The sequence below is a fragment of the Oncorhynchus mykiss genome, chromosome 26, assembly GCF_057628025.1.
Source record: "Oncorhynchus mykiss isolate SJ-2025 chromosome 26, ASM5762802v1, whole genome shotgun sequence".
Taxonomy (NCBI): Eukaryota; Metazoa; Chordata; class Actinopteri; order Salmoniformes; family Salmonidae; genus Oncorhynchus; species Oncorhynchus mykiss.
This window is the reverse complement of record NC_143047.1, coordinates 23,430,786-23,454,168: the sequence shown is the minus strand read 5'-3', so window position 1 is coordinate 23,454,168 and position 23,383 is coordinate 23,430,786. Positions and strand designations below refer to the sequence as shown.

The 23,383-nt window shown below is 43.5% G+C and overlaps 2 protein-coding genes and 1 non-coding gene across 4 annotated transcripts in view; 1 reads left to right on the top strand and 2 right to left on the bottom strand.

The window, feature by feature from the left end:
• Positions 1-6,531, top strand: part of LOC110506651 (leucine-rich repeat-containing G protein-coupled receptor 4) — a 31,065-nt gene extending 24,534 nt beyond the window's left edge. For both annotated transcript variants that reach the window (XM_036963396.2, XM_036963395.2), the window contains one exon: positions 94-6,531. In XM_036963396.2, coding sequence (XP_036819291.1) covers positions 94-1,442 — 1,349 coding nt within the window. In that variant the 3' untranslated portion in view covers positions 1,443-6,531. The remainder of the gene's footprint in view (positions 1-93) is intronic.
• LOC110506650 (myosin-binding protein C, cardiac-type) overlaps positions 6,369-23,383 on the bottom strand; it is a 38,302-nt gene continuing 21,287 nt past the window's right edge. Inside the window, exons 16-26 of the mRNA XM_090223407.1 lie at positions 19,325-19,651; positions 16,810-16,944; positions 16,107-16,274; positions 14,132-14,220; positions 12,534-12,729; positions 12,071-12,210; positions 10,873-11,032; positions 9,245-9,381; positions 8,782-8,968; positions 7,245-7,265; positions 6,369-6,646 (exon numbers count right to left, since the gene is read on the bottom strand). Of these exons, the coding sequence (XP_090079533.1) occupies positions 6,597-6,646; positions 7,245-7,265; positions 8,782-8,968; positions 9,245-9,381; positions 10,873-11,032; positions 12,071-12,210; positions 12,534-12,729; positions 14,132-14,220; positions 16,107-16,274; positions 16,810-16,944; positions 19,325-19,651 (1,610 nt within the window). The 3' untranslated portion in view covers positions 6,369-6,596. The remainder of the gene's footprint in view (positions 6,647-7,244; positions 7,266-8,781; positions 8,969-9,244; positions 9,382-10,872; positions 11,033-12,070; positions 12,211-12,533; positions 12,730-14,131; positions 14,221-16,106; positions 16,275-16,809; positions 16,945-19,324; positions 19,652-23,383) is intronic.
• On the bottom strand, positions 13,322-13,376 carry LOC118944574 (U7 small nuclear RNA). Its single transcript, XR_005039926.1, has one exon. It is a non-coding gene; the product is annotated as a U7 small nuclear RNA (small nuclear RNA).

Genomic DNA, 23,383 nt, shown 5'->3' with positions numbered 1-23,383 from the left:
ACCACTGTCACTTTATTGTCATCTACAGCATTGAATTCGGTACATCATCACATCTCTTACTAACTGAAGGCTGACTCTGTCTCTCTCCTCCAGGAGCCTTCAAGCCCTGTGAGCACCTCCTGGGCAGCTGGATGATCCGTCTGACTGTGTGGTTCATCTGCCTGGTGGCCCTGATCTTCAACACTCTGGTGCTGGCAGCCACCTTCTCCCACCGGGCCTTGGCCCTCTCCCCTGCCAGGCTGCTGGTTGGCCTCCTGGCCCTCACCAACCTGCTCACTGGGGTCTATGTGGGGGTGCTCACTGTCCTGGATGCTGCCACCTGGGGCTCCTTTGCTGAGTTTGGGGTCTGGTGGGAGACGGGGGTGGGCTGCCGGGCAACAGGGGCCCTGGCGGTGTTGTCCTCGGAGTGGGCTGTGCTGCTGTTGCCCCTGGCGGCTGTGGAGCGCAGCGTGGCGGTGAGGGCGCTCCTGGGGAAGGCCATCTCACCCAGGAGGAGCAGCGAGAGGGGGGTCGGGGACCGACGCTTCGCCCTGGCGGCTGCTCTCCTGGGACTCCTGGCGGCTGCAGCAGCCTGCCTACCCCTCTTCAGTACCAGCGACCCTTCAGCCTCCCCTCTCTGTTTACCCTTCTCTGGCGGTGAGGGCCCTGCGCTGGGTGTCACTGTGGCCCTGGTGCTGCTCAACGCTCTGGCCTACCTGTTCACAGCAGCAGTGTACACCCAGCTGTACTGTGGCTTGGGCAGGGTGGAGCTAGCAGACCAGGAGCAGGCAGGGGCTGTACGCCACGTGGCATGGCTCATATTTACCAACTGCATCTTCTTCTGCCCTGTTGCAGCCTTCTCCTTCGCCCCTCTACTGGCCAGGTCTGGCACCGCAGGGGGCCCTGAGATCGCCAAGTCCATCACGCTCATCTTCTTCCCCCTACCGGCATGCCTTAACCCCGTGCTCTACGTTTTCTTCAGCCCCGCCTTCCGGGAGGACTGGCTGCGGCTGCGGGGCCATGGAGCTGTGGCCCGGGGGGTGAAGGCTGGGCATTGTGCAGGGGGCTCTGGGGTCGTGGATGGGGACGGAGACTCCTCCACACGGCTGGGCTATGACTGTGGGGTGTACTCCCAGCTCTGTGAGGAAACAGGCATGTGTGAGCGCTGCCAGGCGGCTCTACATGCCAGGACCTCTTCCTCCTCATCATCAGTCTGCAGACATTTGGTAAAGTCCCACAGCTGCCCTACCCTCTCAGCCGGTGCGGCAGTGGGCCAGCGTACGGAGGGATACTGGGCAGACAGCGGCACCCTCTCTGCCCAGTCAGAGTACGCTGACGAGGGGGACTCGTTTGTGTCCGACAGTTCAGACCAGGTGCAGGCCTGTGGACGAGCCTGCTTCTGCCAGAGCCGAGGGCTCCCTCTGGTCCACTACGCATACAACATACCTCGCATCAAAGACTGAGAAACTCTTCAGCTGTGTGTGTGCATCTGTGTTTGTTTGTGTGTGTGTGTGTGCGTGTGTGTGTGTTGGACACTATAACAAAAAGAAAGGTTTGTGATACACAACAAAACATGTGCAGGGTTCCTGCACACAAATCATTCAGGAAGCACTTCTTTAATCACTGTGTGAACCAGACTTAACCGTCACAAAAAGGGAATCTGGCATTAAATGAGACTTCTTTGAGACCTGAGACTTTTGGTCAACTCTTGTTTTGCCCTTCAGGATTTACAACTGATTCCTGTGTGTGATAACACCAAACTGTCTGTCAAATATGTAACCAAAGAGGAAACCTTGCCACCAGTGCCTGCTTCTTGGTTTAGAGCAAACTCATTGTCAAGGTGTTACAAGCCTGAATTCATCTGTCACGTCTCTTGCTAAGGCAAGGGTCTATGTGCCATCCTTTTGTAGTTTGTTTTGTGTTATATGTATATTGTGTGTTTATATGTTGTCATTCCCCGGTCTGTCGACTTTAAAGCCTTGCCATAATCGCTATTCATTTGTATATGTAGCAAATGTAATCATAATCCTCATTCTAGGGTTGTTTTTCATATGAGAATATAAAGTAACTGAAAGGAGAATTGTATGGAAGCGGCTTTAAATGAAGGGGTACTGACAATGTGTTAAATATAATCTGACAGCTGCATTTTCAGCCCTCCCTTTGTGAGCCAACTGAATCTGTTCATGTATCTTCACATGCCCTGTATTCATTCCTCAAGAGTACAAGTCCAATGACTTAAATGTTTATTATCTTTGACAATAAGTGTCAACAATTCTTCCTCGCTATGAGTGATACAATCTTGGATGTCACGTGGGAATGGAAGAGAGCACTGTTTTATCAACAGTCTTACCAGGTTGTTGTGGAGAGTTTTATGACTTTGTTTTGTCTCTTGGACTGAAAATCATTTAGTTGAACTGTGCTTTTACCCCCAGGGTCGTTCTAATTTATTGCTTAAAGAGGAGCAGAATGTCTCGGCCATGGACAAGGTTATTTCAGGTGCCAGGAAGTTGGCTTTGAAAGGTGAGTGCAGCATGTACCAAGTGCAAGCTAAGCCTCTGGTGCTGAATGTTGATGGCACACAAAGACCTTCATTTCTGGATTGTTCTCTGAGACAGATCGCATTAGAGTAAAATATATATATATTTTTTTCTTCTCTTAAAATGGACATAATTGTTACTCACAACCCATTAATGATGATCAAGATGCACACAATCCCACAGCTCAGCAGTGTTGCCAGTGTAATGGATATCATGGTGTATGTTATGATATAATAACAACATATAATGTTTCACTATGAAACATTTTATTGGATCAGGTTTGACTGTAGGGGAATATCTGTTTGATGTGCACGAGCATGACTTTGCGTATAGGGCCTGCACCATACCACACCCTAGGAGCCTGTATCCACATGTGTAATTCATGTGAGTGCTCAGGAAATTAGGCAATTTAGGGAAGCCTAGACTCCCCTCAACACTTTGTTAATGTGTCCATATTATCAAGCTCATTGGCTATTGAAATTATATCACAAATGTTCTTATTTTTGAATGGATTTGTCAATGTTTTGACTGTGTGTAATTTTAACCCCAACCAACTGTCCAGATTGTATTGGAGATGTTTGAAGCCCGTACATGCAAATTCCAAATCGGTGTGTATTGCTGTCTGATTATCCATATTTAAATGATTTTTGATAGAAAAAAACAATAATCAAGAATGGGATGGATTGTCTAACCATGGAAGCTACCTCTTCTACTTTAGTGGCTACCAGCAGTGCTTTGTAAGGTGTGTGTTGTTATGCTATTGATATTTAGTTATTTTTGGTTTGAACTGTAGGCTTTGTTTGTAAATACATCGTTGTACAGAGTCACTGAATTTAAGTAATGCTTTTAGTGGGAGGAATGTACAGTATGTACTGTATACTGTGATTTTTGTAAACCAAACTATATAAAACCAGTTGCTTAAAAAAACAATGCTTTATCTACAAGATTTCTGACACACACACTTTCACTCATGCTTATAATTTATTTGCCCCACAGTGACACACAGTTGAGTTGGACTGATTTCGACCTTGTCAGGACGGTCAGTGTTTTTCTTTGCCTACAATGTTATGTTCTGTCTGACTGACTGACCATAATGCCACTCAAGGGTGCTGTTGAAATTGTCAAGGCTATAAATGTCCCACAGGGCACTGGCACCTCTCCCAATTGGCTCCTCTGGCTGAGTTTCAAATCAAATTGTCGCATACACATGGTTAGCAGATGTTAATGCGAGTGTAGCGAAATGCTTGTGCTTCTAGTTCCGACCATGCAGTAATATCTAACAAGTAATCTAACCTAACAATTTCACAACAACTACCTTATACACACAAGTGTAAAGGAATTAATAAAAATATGTACATAAAAATATATGAATGAGTGATGGCCAAATGGCACAGTTTGTTCATAGTATTGTTTAAAGTGGCTAGTGATACATTTATTTTTCCATTATTAAAGTGGCTAGAGTTGAGTCAGTATGTTGGCAGCAGCCACTCAATGTTAGTGATGGCTGTTTTACAGTCTGATGGCCTTGAGATAGAAGCTGTTTTTCAGTCTCTCGGTCTCTGCTTTGATGCACCTGTACTGACCTCGCCTTCTGGATGATGTTGTCCTTGATGATCTTTTTGGCCTTCCTGTGACATCGGGTGGTGTAGGTGTCCTGGAGGGCAGGTAGTTTACCCGCGGTGATGCGGTGTGCAGACCTCACTAACCTCTGGAGAGCCTTACGGTTGTGGGCGGAGCAGTTGCCGTAACAGGCGGTGATACAGCCCGACAGGATGCTCTCGATTGTGCATCTGTAAAAGTGTGTGTTTTTGGTGACAAGACAAATTTCTTCAGCCTCCTGAGGTTGAAGAGGCGCTGCTGCGCCTTCTTCACTATGCTGTCTGTGTGGGTGGACCATTTCAGTTTGTCCGTGATGTGTACGCCGAGGAACTTAAAACTTTCCACCCTCTCCACTACTGTCCCGTCGATGTGGATAGGGGGCTGCTCCCTCTGCTGTTTCCTGAAGTCCACGATCATCTCCTTTGTTTTGTTGACATTGATTGTGAGGTTATTTTCCTGACACCACACTCAGAGGGCCCTCACCTCCTCCCTGTAGACCGTCTCGTCGTTGTTGGTAATCAAGCCTACCACTGTAGTGTCGTCTGCAAACTTGATGATTTGAGTTGGAGGTGTGCATGGCCACGCAGTCATGGGTGAACAGGGAGTACAGGAGAGGGCTGAGAACGCACCCTTGTGGGGCCCCAGTGTTGAGGATCAGCGGGGTGGAGATGTTAACTACCCTCACCACCTGGGGGCGGCCCGCCAGGAAGTCCAGGACCCAGTTGCACAGGGCGGGGTCGAGTCCCAGGGTCTGGAGTTTGGAGGGTACTATGGTGTTAAATGCTGAGCTGTAGTTGATGAACAGCATTCTTACATAGGTATTCCTCTTGTCTAGATGGGTTAGGGCAGGGTGCAGTGTGATTGCGTCGTCTGTGGACCTATTGGGGCTGTGAGCAAATTGGAGTGGGTCTAGGGTGTCAGGTAGGGTGGAGGTGATATGGTCCTTGACTAGTCTCTCAAAGCACTTCATGATGACGGAAGTGAGTGCTACAGGGCAGTCATTTAGCTCAGTTACATTAGCTTTCATTGAGAACAGGAACAATGGTGGCCCTCTTGAATGTGGGAACAGCAGACTGAGATAAGGATTGATTGAATATGTCCGTAAACACACCAGCCAGCTGGTCTGCGCATGCTCTGAGGACACGGCTGGGGATGCCGTCTGGGCCTGCAGCCTTGCAAGGGTTAACACGTTTAAATGTTTTACTCACGTTGGCTGCAGTGAAGGAGAGCCCGCAGGTTTTGGTAGCGGGCCGTGTCAGTGGCACTGTATTGTCCTCAAAGTGAGCATTATGGGTAAAAAATAACCCTGTTGATGGTGTCCATGCCACCTGATTCACACTGAGTGCCCCTGTTCCTTTAACACATCCAAACCTCACGGGGTGTGTAACAACATCATGATGGGGGCTTACTGGAAGTGTATAAGTGCACATGAACTATGGTATTGAATGTGACCTGTCAAATCTACAACAAGTTTGACAATAAGAATGTGTTTATGTTTAGAAAATGTGTTGTGTGAAGGTATGCTAGTGGATGAAGGTAGGTGGTTGGCAGTGGACCTCAGAAACCAACAGGAGCAGCCTTATCTCTCACACCCTGTTTGGAAATGGACTTGGCTTGACCAAACATTTCACCTCCCAGCGATGCACCCACAGGGGGAATGGGACATTCCAGCTGTTCCAACCCTCCCCACACCTCATCGCTGGGCCTAACACATTAAACATATTGCTATATCCTCTTTTGGGCTTAGTTAGACTTTGTTACGTTAATACCCAGCAGCTTTTGTTCATTCCCACTGGCATTCAAGCGCCAGAGCATCAACTGTTTGTTGACCTCATAGTGATCATGTTCTGTGGGTAGGGCAGCATGAGGCACACGAGTGCTGCTCCACCTGTGTATTCATCTCTGTGTTAACCCCTGTCCACTGTCTGTTTCCCATGTTAAACAATGGTGGGGTTTTATAAGGCCTCACTAGCGAACAGGCCACACCAGAGATAGTGGTTTACTTAAGTTGCATTATAACCAGTTTACAGCTGGGAATATGAGTATGGTTGGGTACCCTACAAACCTGGGATAGACTTGTATTGGAATAAGTGAGAAAAAAAAGTGCCCATTTCAGACATAAAATAAATATTCTATGCCACTGATACTCAATAACCCTTTTCTACAAAGAATGCTAGAGTGAATCAAACAATGCAGTCCTTTGCTACTCCTCAAATTATTCCATTAAATAAATAAAGGTACAATAACACAATGTGGATGAATGTAATGTATTGGATGACCTATGTAAGATGATTTCACAACAGGGAACGGGGAAGATTGACATGTGCACATAACGGGGTGGTAGTGGGACACAGGGTAATGAAAGCTAATGGATTATCTCTGGTCTCTTCACATTGAGCTGTAGTCTGGCCAGGGTCCCAGTGGAGGTCCGTGTAGGATGAGACAGGACATCCATCCTATCTTCAACCGGCTTCTTTACACCTAATCAGCCTTGTTCATCTGCTTATCCCTCTCCTCTTTGGTGATTTGAGCTGCAAGGCAATTAGTCTAAGTCGTGAATCATATTTCCAATTAAAAAATCAAACATACTAGAACGTATTTGTTGGTGATTAATGTAGGACTGATAATACTTCACTATTTTATACTTTATTCAATCTAATTATTGTCTTTTTACATTTTAATTCTAGACTATATCAATTTATAATATCCATGCCATTTGATAAATAAATACCACTGAGAAAATGACTGTTACTTCAATAACATTGGGATTAGAATAACATCTCCAGTTCAATTTGTTAATATCAAGATAGATTTTTCTAAAAATCTATAGTGTACAGATGAGGTAAAACGTGTCTTATCCTTTCACATGATCCAATATTTTGTAATATATTTGACCTTCTCGTACCCTTCAATTTAGTGAGATGGACCATGCACATTGTTACATACAGTAATGTATAGTACATTTACATTTGAGTCATTTAGCAGACGCTCTTATCCAGAGAAACTTACAGAAGCAATTAGGATTAAGTATTTTGGCACACCTTTTATTATTATTTTCTAATTAATACAAATGAAACAATTCTATAATAATGGGATTGACCTCAGTTATTATTGAGTGTGGGGGCTTACCTTGGGGGAAAGTACCAGGTGCTGGGAATAAAAAAGGTAGAAGCATGACAGGACACAGCATGGTGGGGTTACAGACAGAAGGAGAGACACACGTCAGAGGAGATGGATCATGTAATGGTGGCAGGATCCATTTAGAACCTTTACATGTATTCCAGTGTACATTCTAAAGGTCCGTCAGGGAGTTAATATACCCTTATGAAGACATAATGATATGTCTGTATATGTTAACATGAAATCTCAAATAGGAAGAATAGATTTACTGTATTTGCCCTCTAGAACATACTATGATTACCATGATACATGTTCTAGATTTGAACATGCCATTTAACACGTACAAGTAGAATTCTTCCATCTCAGATTTGATGTCCAAATGTAATATTTCATAAGGAAACCCCCAAACATGTTTCAAATATGAGTTGGGGAGCATTCATATATTATGTCATTTTCAGACATTTATATTTGATTTCATATTTGATGGACACATATGTACTAAGGTTACCTGTTCCAGACATGAAACAGAGTGAAGTACACAGGAAGTTGGAAACCTTGACAATTACATCCCTATTTACGGTGGTCATAACTGTAACAATCACCATGTACACTCAGTGGCCAGATTATTAGGTACACCCATCTAGTACCGGGTCGGACCCCACTTTGCCTGAATTCTTCGGGATATGGAAACATTGCTGAATTGGTTTCAAGGGCCCTAACGTGTGCCAGGAAAACATTCTCCACACCATTACACCACAACCACCAGCCTGTACTGTTGGATGGGGCCATGGACTCATGCTGCTTATGCCAAATCCTGACTCTGCCATCAGCATGGCGCAACAGGAGCCGGGATTCTTCGGACCAGGCAATGTTTTTCCACGCCTCAATTGTCCAGTGTTGGTGATCGCATGCCCACTGGAGCCACTTCTTGTGTTTAGCTGATAGGAGTGGAACCCGGTCATCTGCTGCAATGGCCCATCCGTGACAAGGACCAATGAGTTGTTCATTCCTAGATGCCATTCTGCACACCACTGCGTCGTTATTTGCCTGTTTGTGACCAGCCTGTTAGGTTGCACCATTTTTGCCATTCTCCTTTGACCTCTTATTAATGAGCTGTTTTCACCCACAGGACCGCCGTTGACTGTATGTTTTTTGTTTGTCACACTATTCTTGGTAACCCCGAGACACTGTCGTGTGTGAAAAGTCCAGAATGCCGGCCGTTTCTGAGATACTGGAACCGGCGCACCTGTCACCAATGATCATATCACGCTCAAAGACACTTCGGTCACATGTTTTACCCATTCTAGCATTCAATCGACCAGTAACTGGAAACCTTGATGCCTGTCTGCCTGATTCATATAGCAAACCATGGCCACATGATTCATTGTCTCTAGGAGCGAACCATTTTCGTGAACAGGGTGGTGTACCTGAAAAACTAGCCACTGAGCATACAAGATTGACAATGGAGTTGGCAGTTGGTTGGCAGGCCAGGTGTGTTAAGGAGCTCACCAGCAGAGAAAAGGTGAGTAGTGTTAGGGATACTTACGGCGAATCTCCAGCTTACACTCCACTGCGTCTTCTCCACTGGTGTTGACTGCTTTGCACATGTACACTCCCCCGTCAAATGAGCAGGGCTTGCGGATCTCCAGGGTGAGTACGCCCTGCCTACTGAACATACGATACTTGGCCTCGTTGGAGATGTCCATCTTGTTTTTGTACCATGTCACTTTGGGCTGAGAGAGAGAGGTTACAATGTGAACTAGATTTGCCTAGAGTAATGCATATGGCAAAACAATGAAATAATGTATATCTGCTGTAACTAAGGCTCATAGTTTTTACTGGTCAGGACATGCTTGTCATCCCCCTACAGTACCAGTAGCAGACATGATGATAATGTAATAGCCGTGCTGATTTGATGGTGATTTTGATGGTGATAAATCACTATATAATTCATGGTTAGCAGCATAGCCTTTGTCTCTGTCATTCTCGCTTGTATAGGGACACCTCACCTTGGGGATGCCTCTGACAGAGCAGCTGAGGGTGGCGTTGTAGCCTGCTATGACTGAACGGCTCACTAGAGGGTGTGTGAACTTAGGCGCCTCGGAAAAGTCATGCTCCTTGTAAGTTGGAGGCTTGTACTCGAAACCTGATGAACAGATGAACAGGTGCAGTGCTCAACTTATGTTCAGAAAGTTTATGAATTTTTACACAGGTGGCAGCAGGCAATGTTTTTTTTATGAATTTCATGTGAATGCTAATCCTACATAAACTCAGCAAAAAAAGAAAAATCCTCTCACTGTCAACTGCGTTTATTTTCAGCACACTTAACATGTGTAAATATTGGAATGATCATAACAAGAGACATGAACTGAACAAGTTCCACAGACATGTGAGTAGCAGAAATTGAATAATGTGTCCCTGAAGGGGGGGGGGGGGGGGGGGGAGTCCAAATCAAAAGTAACAGTCAGTATCTGGTGTGGCCACCAGCTGCATTAAATACTGCAGTGCATCTCCTCCTCATGGACTGCACCAGATTTGCCAGTTCTTGCTGTGAGATGTTACTTACCCCACTCTTCCACCAAGGCACCTGCAAGTTCCCGGACATTTCTGGGGGGAATGACCCGAGCCCTCGGAGGATGTCATTGCCTGCAATGACAACAAGCTCAGTCCGATGAGGCTGTGACACACTTCCCCAGAAAATGATGGAGCCTCCACCTCCAAATCGATCCCGCTCCAGAGTACAGGCCTCGGTGTAACGCTCATTCCTTCAAAGATAAACGCAAATCCGACCATCACCCCTGGTGAGACAAAACCGCGACTCGTCAGTGAAGAGCACTTTTTGCCAGTCCTGTCTGATCCAGCGACGGTGGGTTTGTGCCCATAGGCAACATTGTTGCCGGTGATGTCTGGTGAGGACCTGCCTTACAACAGGCCTACAAGCCCTCAGTCCAGCCTCTCTCAGCCTATTGCGGACAGTCTGAGCACTGATGGAGGGATTGTGCGATCCTGGTGTAACTCGGGCAGTTGTTGTTGCTATCCTGTACCTGTCCCGGATGTTCGGATGTACCGATCCTGTTGCGGTGTTGTTAGACGTGGTCTGCCACTGCGAGGACGATCAGCTGTATGTCCTGTCTCCCTGTAGCGCTGTCTTAGGCGTCTCACAGTACGGACATTGCAATTTATTGCCCTGACCACATCTGCAGTCCTCATGCCTCCTTGCAGCATGCCTAAGGCACATTCACGCAGATGAGCAGGGACCCTGGGCATCTTTCTTTTGGTGTTTTTCAGAGTCAGTAGAACGGCCTCTTTGGTGTCTTAAGTTTTCATAACTGTGACCTTAATTGCCTACCGTCTGTAAGCTGTTAGTCTTCCACAGGTCCATGTTCATTAATTGTTTATGGTTCATTGAACAAGCATGGGAAACAGTGTTTAAACCCTTTACAACAAAGATCTGTGAAGTTATTTGGATTATTACGAATTATCTTGGAAAGACAGGGTCCTGAAAAAGGGAAGTTTCTTGTTTTGCTGAGTTTACATACACAATGACCATGTTAAATGTATAACTATTGTTTGTTTATAGTTATGATGTCAGGGTGGTATTACTGTCATGAACAGTGTGCCAGGTATGGGAGCCCACCTGTTTTCTGGATGTAGGCACTGTCTGCTGAGAAGCAGGGCTCTAGGCTGAGGCCTACCATGTTCACAGCGTAGATACGGAAGATGTATTCATTCCCCATGATGAGATCAGCCACCACACAGTTAGTTCGCCTATATAGTTCATAGACAGTGTACCATTCCTGAAAACCAACCACATTTGAGTCAAACTCTTCATTTTTAATTGAGACCACATTTTAGGGCTACCAAAATACTACAGAACAGCTAAACCACACTGTCAGTGTAACATGTCTTGAGAGAATGAGAATGCATGCCAACTCCTATGAGTGTTTGCCAAACAAAGGGGGCCAACTGGGTTATATTTAGCAATGGGGCATCTCTGATATCCAATTGAGATATTGTTCTTTGTAACATGATAATCTCATATCTCACAGCCTGCCATTGTGAGATGGAAGAAATTAATTGGGTCTAATAATGACTTGTATGAAACCTGAACAGGGAGCTTTTTATTTAGCCACTAACCTTGCAGCTCAGAGGTACATTGGGTTTCCATCACTACACAGACAAGCCATGTCCAGTATAAGGCCAAAGCTAGGGGCTAAAAACAGGGCGTGCTTGGCTTGCTGTGCTCTGGGTGGCTGCTTGGGGTGGTGGAAGGTGGCAGTTGGTGCTCAAACAAACAGGCCCAGAATGCAGTTCTCCTTGCCCACAAAGACTCTCTGCCTAGCTGTGGCTGACTGTGTGTCACAAGGGAGGGTAAAATCCCCCTCGTGACCATGTAGCATTCTTCCCATCACATAGTGTACATACATTAGTCAATTATGGCCATGTGTCAGAGAGCTTAGCTACCTTGCCTTGGCAATGGCATGGTTATTAAACCCAACGTTCTAACACTCAGAGCTTGGCATAGTTCACTCTGAGCCCAGCCAGAGAACTAACAGATAATTATCAGCCAGCTTGCCCTCTCTCACACACACACTGGGATGACCTGTGTGTGTCAGTTAGAAAATAAATATTAGCCTAATCATAATTTAGAATATAGATCATTCTTTCCTGAACCTGCCATGTGTGGGGCAGTGTATGATCTTCGTATAACCTTACTCATCTAGTATTGTCTGACCAATATGAATTGCTAGTTTTCTGTCATATATGAACCTCTTGCACAAATGAATGAGGAGAACATTTTCTTGTTAGACACTGCCCAGCAGATTGACTCTCACCATGGTCTTCTTGTCAGCCTTCTGAACCATGTAGCCGGTTATTTCACAATTTCCATTGTCCTTGGGTGGCTTCCACTCCAGAGCCACGTTAAAGCCCCAAACATCCATGATCTTCAGTTTCTCTGGAGACCCAGGCAAATCTAAAGATAAGAAATAATATTTATTGAGTCAACATACTGTACAATAACTTTACCTTAAACTCCAATTCAATCAATCACAGAGAAAGGTAAACCACACGGTGGGTACACGTAGAATATTGTTTACGCTGTATTTTAGGAGCAGGTGTGGTTTTGTTTCAATATCCAATGATAATGTCGGTAAAGGGACCAGCTTGCGGGATGTGTCGGTTTCATAGTTAATAACTCAGATACAGCATAAACCCATTATGAGTGAACTGATAGTGCCACTGATCAATCATAAACCATTTCTATTCCAAACCATTAGAGTTGTGAGGAGTCCTCACCGACAATTTGAATTGAGATGCTGGCTGTGTCCTCAACATTCTCAATCTGCAGCTTGACTTCATACTTCCCAGAGTCCTTCCTCTCTGACTTGCGGATGAATAGGATTGTGTCGGTGTCGCTGTTTCGGACGCTGACCTGCTTCGGGTTCAGATGCTCCCCATCTTTACTCCAGGTGATCACAGGCCTAGGTTTGCCCTAAAATAAAAAATAATTGAGATTGGAAATTAAACATTCTAATATTTTTAAGAAAAAAAGATTCTGGAGGACTGCAGTACAAGTAAGTTAACATGTGTGAAATATTGGTTTTCCTCAGTAACCTACGTTTACTAAATAATCATTACAGGTCCAGGGGTGATGATGATTTCAGTACATCTCCAGACCAAGACATTTGAAATATGATATTGTTCAGATATTTTTATGGCAGATTTGAACCTAGATAAGTGTGCCTAATAGATACAGTAGATGGTGGTACATTTGGCGGTGGCCCACACTCCTTGGCTTGTGGTTTTCAGCAAATACTCACTATGAGCTGCTTAAGAGAATCATGTCAGTTATCATCAGTTATCAGTCTGTCAGTCTGCATGTGTTACTAGGATACAGTTTCAAAACTGAAGCTGTATGTATTTCTAGTCTTGAGGGAAAAGCAGAAACAAATAAAGAGACAGAGTGATTTCCTGTAGTATTTTTGCAGACTGTAGTATCCTGTAGTATTTACTGTAGTGTTTTTGCAGTCATTACTGTAGTATTTACTATAGTGTTTTTGTTCAATTATCTTTGACATACAAATGGGGGTTTTCTCGTTGAGGAAACCTACTGGACAAATACTAAAAGAGCAAATTTTCCCAAAACATGTAGGTAGGTAGGACTGGGGTCTGAATGAATAGTTCAGAGCATCTGCTCTTTTCTATAACCTGTAGTGAACACAGTATGGTCTATACTTGGCATGTAGGTTTCTCACTTATGGGTGGCACAAATTGGGTTATGGGGGAGGGGAAAATTAACATGAAATACTGTAGTATTACTACACATAAAAAACTGTAGTGTTTTGCAGACATTACTGTAGTATTTACTACAGTATTTTTTGGGTGCGGATAAAACTTGTGTTTACTATAGTATTCTACAGTATACTACAAAATGCTATAGCAAATACAGATGTAGGATCTTATTTGGGCCTGTTTGCTACAGCAGGAAAATAATCCTGCAGTATCAGAACATGTGGATTTAAATTAATGGACATTTCTGCTGAAAAATTAAGCCTTTTTAAACCTCAAATACACTACAAGTGTTCAATATCCTGCATTCTAGAAAAGTTATCCTAAAACAGGGTGGTCAAATTAAGATCTGTACTACACATGACCGAGGGATACTACAGTGTGTTTAATTCTATAGTAAGTAGGCCTACTGTAGTATTCTACCGTAAACTGTAGTATTTTTAATGTGGGTAGCACCATTCCATAACTCAATGTGCACCAAAGAAAAGGAAATAGCAATTTCTAGTTCCTAAATCATTCAGCATATTTCTCTTATGGGCAAGGGCACCAGCATATATACAGTTCATTCATCCTATAGAGTGTGAAGGGTGTACTCTAGCCCATACCTGGAAAGGGATCACAAGGTTGATTGTCTCCTCCACTTTCTTGATGAGGGTCTGGCGGAGATTTCTAGGAATCCAGATTTTGGGTTTCTCTGTGAACAAAAAATCATGAGATGTCAATGAATAAAGTTGGGCTGGCTTTAGGACCATGCAGACACCTCGGTGTGGGCGGGAAGACTGTTTGCCTGACTGCAGTGAACAGCACGACTTTTCTCGCAAAACAGTGCATAGGTGGAAGATGGCAGTAATTGACTAGGTAACAGCTTGAAACTAAACTCTAGTTTTGAATTCCGGTGCTGAGCTAGTGCGTAGCAGCTAATTGCTCTAAGACATGTTGCTGAAGAATGTTATTTATGTCCCTTATCAACTGAGGTGAATGAAGCTACAGCAGCCAAGGTGATAATGGCTGGAGTCAATTGTTGTCAATTGCTTGTTTTTGTTGTTCTCTTAATAGCATTAGGAATGCAGTAAATAGAATAAATACAGTTACTTTGTTATAGCCTTCATTTTACCTGAAATTATGCCAATGCCATCAGTACCCTAAAGCTCGGGACCTAGCCGTCTCGGGGGTGTGCTACTCCACTGCTTATAACTATACTTTTTCAGTATTTAAGATGTGCCAAATAAATTATCTCCAGCTATACATTTGGCTTGCTAACTTGCTAGCTAAGTGTCTAGCTCGCGAGATAAAGCTTCTTGGTTACAGCAGAAACAATCAAATTTCTTTGTGCCGCAGCAAACTGATTAGCCTTTTGAGATACTGTAGTTATATAACTTTATGAGCTGGGTTGTCTGTCCTTGCAATTAGTTTATGTTCGCTTGCGCTTGTTAGCATTTAGCTAGCGTCCGCTATGGGATTTTTTTGGGAAAAAAAATACTGGCCATTGTCTGCACTGCCAGTAATACCGTATACCCCGCTATGGTACAGGAACGGTTTGAAGGTATGAAAATCTGCATACCGCTCAACCCTAGGTGGTTCATGGCTCAGACTTTTCCCTGAGACTGGGAGTACCACAATACCTTTCAACTATCACTTTTAGCGTGATGGCACCATTACTGGTCTAATGAGTTACTGTTCATGTACATTGACCAACTAACTGCCTGTGAGGTAATAGTAAATGTGAGTTGACAACATCAAGTGCTTGTCAGTGCAATTCCATGGTAACAGTAGCACAGACTTTCACTTTAAAATGTATGTCAAACAAAAACCAATAATTGGAGAGTTAAACAAACCATACAACTCTATGCACAAGGACTACTTTTAACAATTTCCACAGAAAATGTTGCAAAAACACATTTACTTGTAGAACAGTGCAGATGCAGAGTTTGGTAACAGAATGAGAGTTTGCGCCATCATTCTGTTACCAAACTTGGCATCTGCACTGTTCTACAAGTAAATGTGTTTTTGTTTAACTTTGCAATCATTGCTTTTTGTTTGACATATATTTTAAGGTGAAAAATCTGAGTCTCAGTGTCACTCTATTACCGTGGAATTGCCTTACTGCCAATCAGCATTTAGTGATAGTATCATCCTGTCAGCAAGCGGAAAGGCCGGGGGCTTCAGTGTGCATCTGAGACCTCAAAATACATCTCACAGCTAATCTGTTAGGTGCTGAGAGCGAAATAGCTGATGACCTTGGCAATGTATGTATGTTCCCAAACATGATCTGTGAGCCCTGAGATCCATATAGGGTAGTGGAGGCTAACTTCAAGCCTCATCAGCTAAATATCTCAAACTGTAGAGAAATAGGAGAGAGGAGACAACAGCAGGACACCCCACTTACTTTCCATTTCAACCTTTGGGTTTTGAACAAACTCATGATGTCTCACTCTTACAGTGCAAGTGTTTTAGGAACTTCCCTGGTAAAAAAGGTATTTAAGTTTTGTACATGTTTGGACTTTACTCTCATTGTATGGGAGGGAGGGTAAAATGGAAAAATTGGGATTTGTTTTAGTCAATCATGGGGGGAATGCTTACGCATGATCTCGCGGATAGTGACGGCCTGTGCTAGGGAGGTAGGTGCACTGGGCCCTGCCGTGTTGTAGGCTCTGACACGGAACTGCATCTTCTCCCCTGTCGGCAGGTCCCGGATGATTACAGATGTCCTCTCTGTCAGACCCTCGAAAGCTGGCACCCATTCATCAGCTGTGGGCAAGAGATGGCCAGACAGACTTGTCAAAATGCAACATCCGAAGAAGGCTCAGTGCCCCATCCCTATATGTCATCACAACTAGGGCTGCCTGCGTGGATGGAGTTAGAACATTGACGTGCAGCTGGCCAGCATAGTCAACCCTGAAGGGATCGCTTTAATTACATAAACATTGTGCTAATGGTCCCTGGCTCAAACCACTCTTGACAATTTAGGTCCTTGGTGTTGTCAGACTTAAACCAAAGCTTTTTACATAATGGCTCGTCATGGAAAGTGTGATACAGCTAGCAAGGTAGAGGATGTCGTTTTATGTAAGAGGGTCAAATGTTGGACATTTTGCTGCATTTGGATTTATTTGACAGTTTTTCTATATTGTTAGGTTAGTTTTTAAATAATGTGTTCCTAACTGAAATACTCTCTTCAACAGCTTTCATGCCATCCTCCTCCTTATCTACCCAGATATTGTGTGTGTGTGTGTGTGTCAGGGATCAAAATATTGAATGCCAGACCCTCCTGGACCCCAGTACTCACAGCCCTCCTTGCAGTACTCGACCCCATAGCCATCCAGCTCAGACGAGCCCAGATGCTCCGGGGTTCTCCACTTCAGTGAGACGGTAGTGTCACTGATGTCATCCACGCACAGGCCGACAGGTTCACTGGTTGGGGCTTAGAGAGAGAGGGACACAAGAAAGGAAGAGAGAGGGAGATCAGCAACATTATTCTAGTCTAAATAAGAAATAAATGACAACAAAAAAGACATCAATAGCTACATATGTTATGTCACAGTATGTGACTGTAAAGAAGACATGTTGCAAAACAGAATGAAATATTTCAGTGTCAGCAGGCGTCAAGGCAGGATATTTTTTATTGTGGATTTACTGCTACCTGTCACTGATGCCTCAGCATCAAGGCAGCTTAACTTCGCTGCAGATAAAGTGTAGTGTTGCTACAAGTAACAGCCATGTAAACTAGGGTCCTCCAATAAAAGCATGAGTCACTTCCTGAAATACAGTATCTCCAACCTTACCACAACTCATGTGTTAAGCTCCCCTGCAGGCTAGCTGACATGGAGCTAGCACATTGGAGATTTAGTATGGACCTTGCAGGCTCCCAAATGGCTCCCGAGTGGCACAGCGGTCTAAGGCACTGCATCTCAGTGCTTGAGGTGTCACTACATTTGAATCCAGGCTGTATCACAACCGGCTGTGATTTGGAGTCCCATAGGGCAGCGCACAGTTGGCACAGCGTCGTCCGGGTTTGGCTGGTCATTGTAAATAAGAATTTGTTCTTAACTGACTTACCTAGTTAAATCAAGAAAAATGTAAATGCTGGACAGGGCTTTCAACCTGGTCTTAGAGCATTTTGTATTATTCTGTACGCAAATCCAAGCCACTCCATTTAGGATGGTATGTATTCATTTGTGGATGTCCATTACCCATTTCATATGACATGTTTACTAATTACAATTCATATTACATGTTACGAATGTCTAAAAATGAACAATGTGTTATGAATTTGCGACACGTACAATATATTACGAATTTGCAAAACGTATGATATGTTAGAAATTCTAGCTAGGTGGCTGGGGAGTTAACGTTAGCTAGCTGGCTAACTTTAGCTTGGCTAGGGATTATGGTTTGGGGTTAAGGTTAAGTTTATGAGTTAGGTTAAAGGGTTAGATCAGGGGAAGGGTTAGCTAAAAGGGTTGTGGTTAGGGTTATCTAACATGCTTAGTTGCAAAGTAGCTCAACATTCGTAAGTAGTTGAAAAGTTGCTAAAATGCAAAAGTTATCCATGATGAGATTCAAACTCACAACCTTTGGGTTGCTAGACGTTTGTGTTAAATGCCTACCCATCTACCCCGACCAACCACCCAACTTTTTTTTCCCCTTAAGTAACCATCTGTCTTATGTAACCATCAGTGGAGGCTGCTGAGGGGAGGCCGGCTCATAATAATGGCCAGAACAGAGTAAAAGGAATGGCATCAAACACATGGAAACCACGTGTTTGATGTATTTGATACCATTCCAATTATTCCGCTCCAGCCATTACCATGAGCCCGTCCTCCCCAATTAAGGTACCACCAACCTCCTGTGGTCACCATACCAAACGTGACATATCATACTAATATCAGTGTTCTGGATTTACCTTTACTGTGTTACGTCTAGTCTATGAGACAAGGCTGCAATACTAGACTAGCTGCATCACTGCTACTATGGAAACCATTCAGTCCCTATAAATCTTAATGTCATGTTCAAGTCACCATTTTTCTTAGAAAATGGGTAAATAACAATGGAGAAACAAATGGAGAGTATCTCACACATTTTTTATTTACATCCAAGAGTCTAAAGATTTATTTCATGAATAATCCTCCAAATATCAAGAGAGAGAACTGAGGTCATTTGTAATTTGTGTCTTGTCATAGCTGATTTGTACCACATAAACAGTTTGTATGTAACAACACATTAGCACACAGAGACAACCTGCAAAAGCAGCCTAAAATAAGCTCAAGCTGACAGCCATCAGAGGTTGAGTTACAGAGTTGCCTTGCCCCCGAGCCCATGTCACAGGTTAACCAGAAAGGGGGCCATGTAGGCACGTACTAGAGGTCAGAGGTCAGTCTGTGTTTGAAGGGGCTGAATGGGAAAGACCAACCGGCGTCTACGGGCAGTACAGGAACACAGCAAACATAATACTTTGATAAACATCCTTTTCATATTTTTAGCCAATACACAAACAACAACACAGGAAAGTCTGTTAGTGGAAAACTTTTTTTTCTCTTTTGCGCCTGTGAGTTTTAATACAGAGAGACAAAATATACATTAAACAACAAACATCTCTGATTTACCAATGAAGGTGGCACTGTCCGTTCCTACTTATATTGCCCCTTACAATAACAGTAAAAAGGAGAACAGAACCACAGAAACCACAGCCAGGGTTTACCTTCTATCTTATTATCATCATTAAAGAAAACGCAGTATTTATTACAGCACAAACCATGCCCCTAATAGTTGACCCTAGCTTAGAGGAAAATAAATCTGCCTACTCCTTGGAGGTTCCGGCTCTGGTACGGGCTCTGGTGCCGGGGCAGGCTCTGCAGGGGGAGCTCTATCGGCTGGTGGGTCTCCTTCTGCTGAAGAGGCCCCATCCTCAGCTGGGGGTGCCGGAGCTGGGGCTCCTTCTGCTGGGACTGGCTCTGCTGCGGGTGCTGCTGGCTCAACAGGGGTCTCTGGGGCTGGTTCATTTGCTGCCTCTGGCTTGGCCTCCCCCTCTGTCGGTGCCTTTACTGCACCATCCACTGGAACCTCCTCCGTCGCCGGCTTCTTCTCGGCCGTCTTTGGCAGCATTGGCTTGGTCATCCTTGAATAAGGTTAAGATAGTGCTGTTCGAAGTGAGTTTGTCGTACTCCTCCTGTTCCTTGTCTCCCACACGCCTCAATCTACTCTGCTGCTGCTCCTCTCTCTGTCTCTCTCTTTCTGTTCTGCCTCAGTAATAGCACTCGACAGCAGCAGTTCAGCTGGGTCAATGTCCTCCCAGAGCAGCCTCAACAGTAGCAGCTAGCCCCTGTGTTCTAAGCAGCTGGTCCAAGCCCCGCCGTGCGCTTACATGCCATTATTTATAGAGGGGGATGCCACGGATAGTTTCCTAATCAGCTGTCTTACGAGAGATGGGTCCGTCCGGATACCTCGATGTTCACACTCACATCCCGGAGAAGGTAGAAGGGGACCCAAGGTAATAGAATAAGAGACAAAGCAAAAGAGAGCCCCTTAATTCCACCAGACTCTGATTTCTGTCCTGAAAACACCTCCAGTCTTATTTTAGCCAGCGTCTACCCAAACATGTTTTCCTTACAAGCACAAGTCTGCATGCCATGGGAACCAAATCTCAAGATGACCATGTGTTGTTGTGATTGCATAGCAGACCTTACATGGCTTAGGGGATATGTAAACTTAACTCTCAGTAGCCAAACCCCCAAGACAATTCACTTTAGTGATAGACCGCACTGACGTCAATACTTCAAGATGAAAACAGTTTTGCACATTTTCAATTAAAATACTTTTAAAAATACATACAACTTTATACATTATATTGGGAATTTTGTGACATTAATGCAACTGTGTTATCAAGGAAGTAATATCAACATTATCTTCAGAGAATACAGGTATGTAGCTGCAGTCAGAACAATGGGGTTGTTTCGTCTGTTTTTATGCTCTGTTTATGTTCCTTGGTCAGCTCACAGCAGGTCAGTGTGAGTGTAAATCAGTCATCTCTGCCAGGACAAAAGTTGTGTTATGTGACCGTGTGACAATACTTGCACACAATAGTACGATTATTGTGAATAGTCAGATGAATATAATAGTTTGATTAAAATGTTTACATGCAATGCAAGAATAACGATTTCCCTAATAATCCTGTTTACATGGACACATCTGAAATCAGGCTACCTGAAGGAACTTTAATAAATGCACAAAATCACCAATCAAAATAAACATTCTACCACATTGACCATGTTATTTTGGGAAGCCTATTTGATTCTGAGTCCGGACATATACAGTTTGTATGTGAAAACTATTCCGAAGATGCATACTTTCAGTTTGCACACACAGGTCATTACTTCTCTGCATTATTCATCTACATGGGCTAGCTCAGGCTGTGTTAGGTTACAGTATGTGAGGTGAATTGTTTCTCATAAGTAATGGTTTAATTTAATTGATTTGGCATAATACATGATTGCGTTGTAAAGATACATTCTTTCAGACCACTGTGCCCTCTTGTGGTAACTTCCCTCGCGCATAAGAGGGATGATTCCGCTTGCTGGTGCTGGCACTTGTGCAGATTAAATGCACTGCTGAAACTCTGATTAAGCCGTTTACACATGTCCTAATAATTCAAAAGATTGCTTAGAAAACCTGGTGTTTTAATTGGCGTATGTTTACTTCGATTTTGACCTTATGCCGATTAAGAGTAAGGTATTTACCTGACTATTACCATACTGGTCCTACTGCCATAATAAATTTAATATCGAATTATTAGTGTGCATGTAAACATAATCATATGACTGGCGAGTGACTGATACCTTTTGCTGACCTGGCCCCACCAGAGCACGCGCCTATACGATGACCATCCAGCCCATGAATCATTCTCCACCGCTCAAAGTTTACACCAACAAGTTTTGAAAGCTGACTCCTATCTGTTTGCATTTTTTAATGACCTGATTGTATGAGGCGCTGACGCCACACACACACAGACATACATTCACATTCCACCACACTCCACATACGCTGCTGCTGCTCTCTGTTTATTATCCCTACCTACATGTACTGTACATATTACCTCAATTCCGCGACTAACCCGTACTCCTGGACATTTACTCAGTACCGGTACCCCTTGTATATAGCCTCATTATAGTTATTTTATTGTGTTATTATTTTTCCTTTTGTCCATGTAGCAGAAAATTCTTACTTCATTTTTTAAAAACCCTGCATTGTTGTTAAAGGGCTCCTAAGTAAGCATTTTATGATGAGGTTGTATTTGTGCTTGGCCCATGTGGAAAACAAAATGTGATTTGAATTTGTTTTGGTTTAATAAAAGTATATATACAAACATACATGTCTGTTTATAGACAGTACCAGTCAAAGGTTTGGACACAACTACACACTCAAGGGTTTTTCTTTATTGTTTACTATTTTCTACATTGTAGAATAATAGTGAAAACATCAAAACTATGAAATAACGCATTTTGGAATGATGTAGTAACCAAAAAAGGCTATTTGACCAAGAAGGAGAGTGATGGAGTGCTGCATCAGATGACCTGGCCTCCACAATCACCTGACATCAACCCAATTGAGATGGTTTGGGATGAGTTGGACCGCAGAGCGAAGGAAAAGCAGCCAACAAGTACTCAGCATATGTGGGAACTCTTCAAGACTGTTGGAAAAGCATTCCAGGTGAAGCTGGTTGAGAGAATGCCAAGAGCGTGTAAAGCTGTCATCAAGGCAAAGGGTGGCAACTTTGAAGAATCTCAAATATGAAATATATATTATTATATAACTATTATTATTCTATTCTATTATTCTAAAATGGTAAAAATAGAGAAATACCCATGAAGGAGTAGGTGTGTCCAAACGTTTGACTGGTACTGTACATCTACATCCAAAATGTTCCCCAAAAAATTGCAGGTCTAACTTTAGGACAGCAAAACCAATGTCTGCACTCTGCAGCTCTTGACATCAATGACAGAGCATTTATGGCCATGTTAGGATTGTAAAACTTAAACTGATGTTTAGTTAAGAGATGGTGGAGAATGTGTGTTTTTAGATGTCATAATGACATGGCTAAGGTTCTGTCACAGTTGAAAATGCTGAAGTGACGTTGTTAATTGATGGTTGTTGTTCAATCACGTAATGGTTTAAATTAATGTTGTTATTTAACTTTTGTCCTACGTTGGTTTAGATTTTCTCCTACGTTCGTTTTCATTGAATGGTCATCATCCAACGTCTCTACCACGTCTCCTGTGGGTTGATTCTCTATGCTCGCTGGAATAGGACAACATTTTTAGCTTGCTGTATTCCCTATCTTTTTTTAATATCCCTATAAATATACACCTATTGGCATAGGCATAGGCATAGAATTAGATATACAGAAGAAATTAAACACGCAGTACAACAGGACAGAATATATATATGTATATATATATATAGAGAGAGAGAGAGAGAGAGAGAGAGAGAAAGAGAGAGAGAGAACACAGAGAAAACAGAGAGAGAAAACAGAGAGAGACAGAACCCATACTGAGAGACAGAGAGAGTGCGAGAGAGAGAGAGAGAGACAGAGACAGAGACAAAGACACATATAGACAATTGAAGGTCACCTGCGCCAGCCTGTAACCTTCAGATAAAATATATGGGCCATGTCTTCTAACTTTAGCTGGTATTTCGACAGACTTGTGTTTGTGCTGTAACCTTGACATAGTGACATGTTTGATGGCATGGGCAGCCATGTTTCAAGGTTAGGCAGAACAGGGGCTTGCTTGGAGTGACAGGAACATAAGAGCAGGCTGTGTCTCGGTGAAGGGTGAGGAAGATGATTCACATTGTTTTTCTGTTTT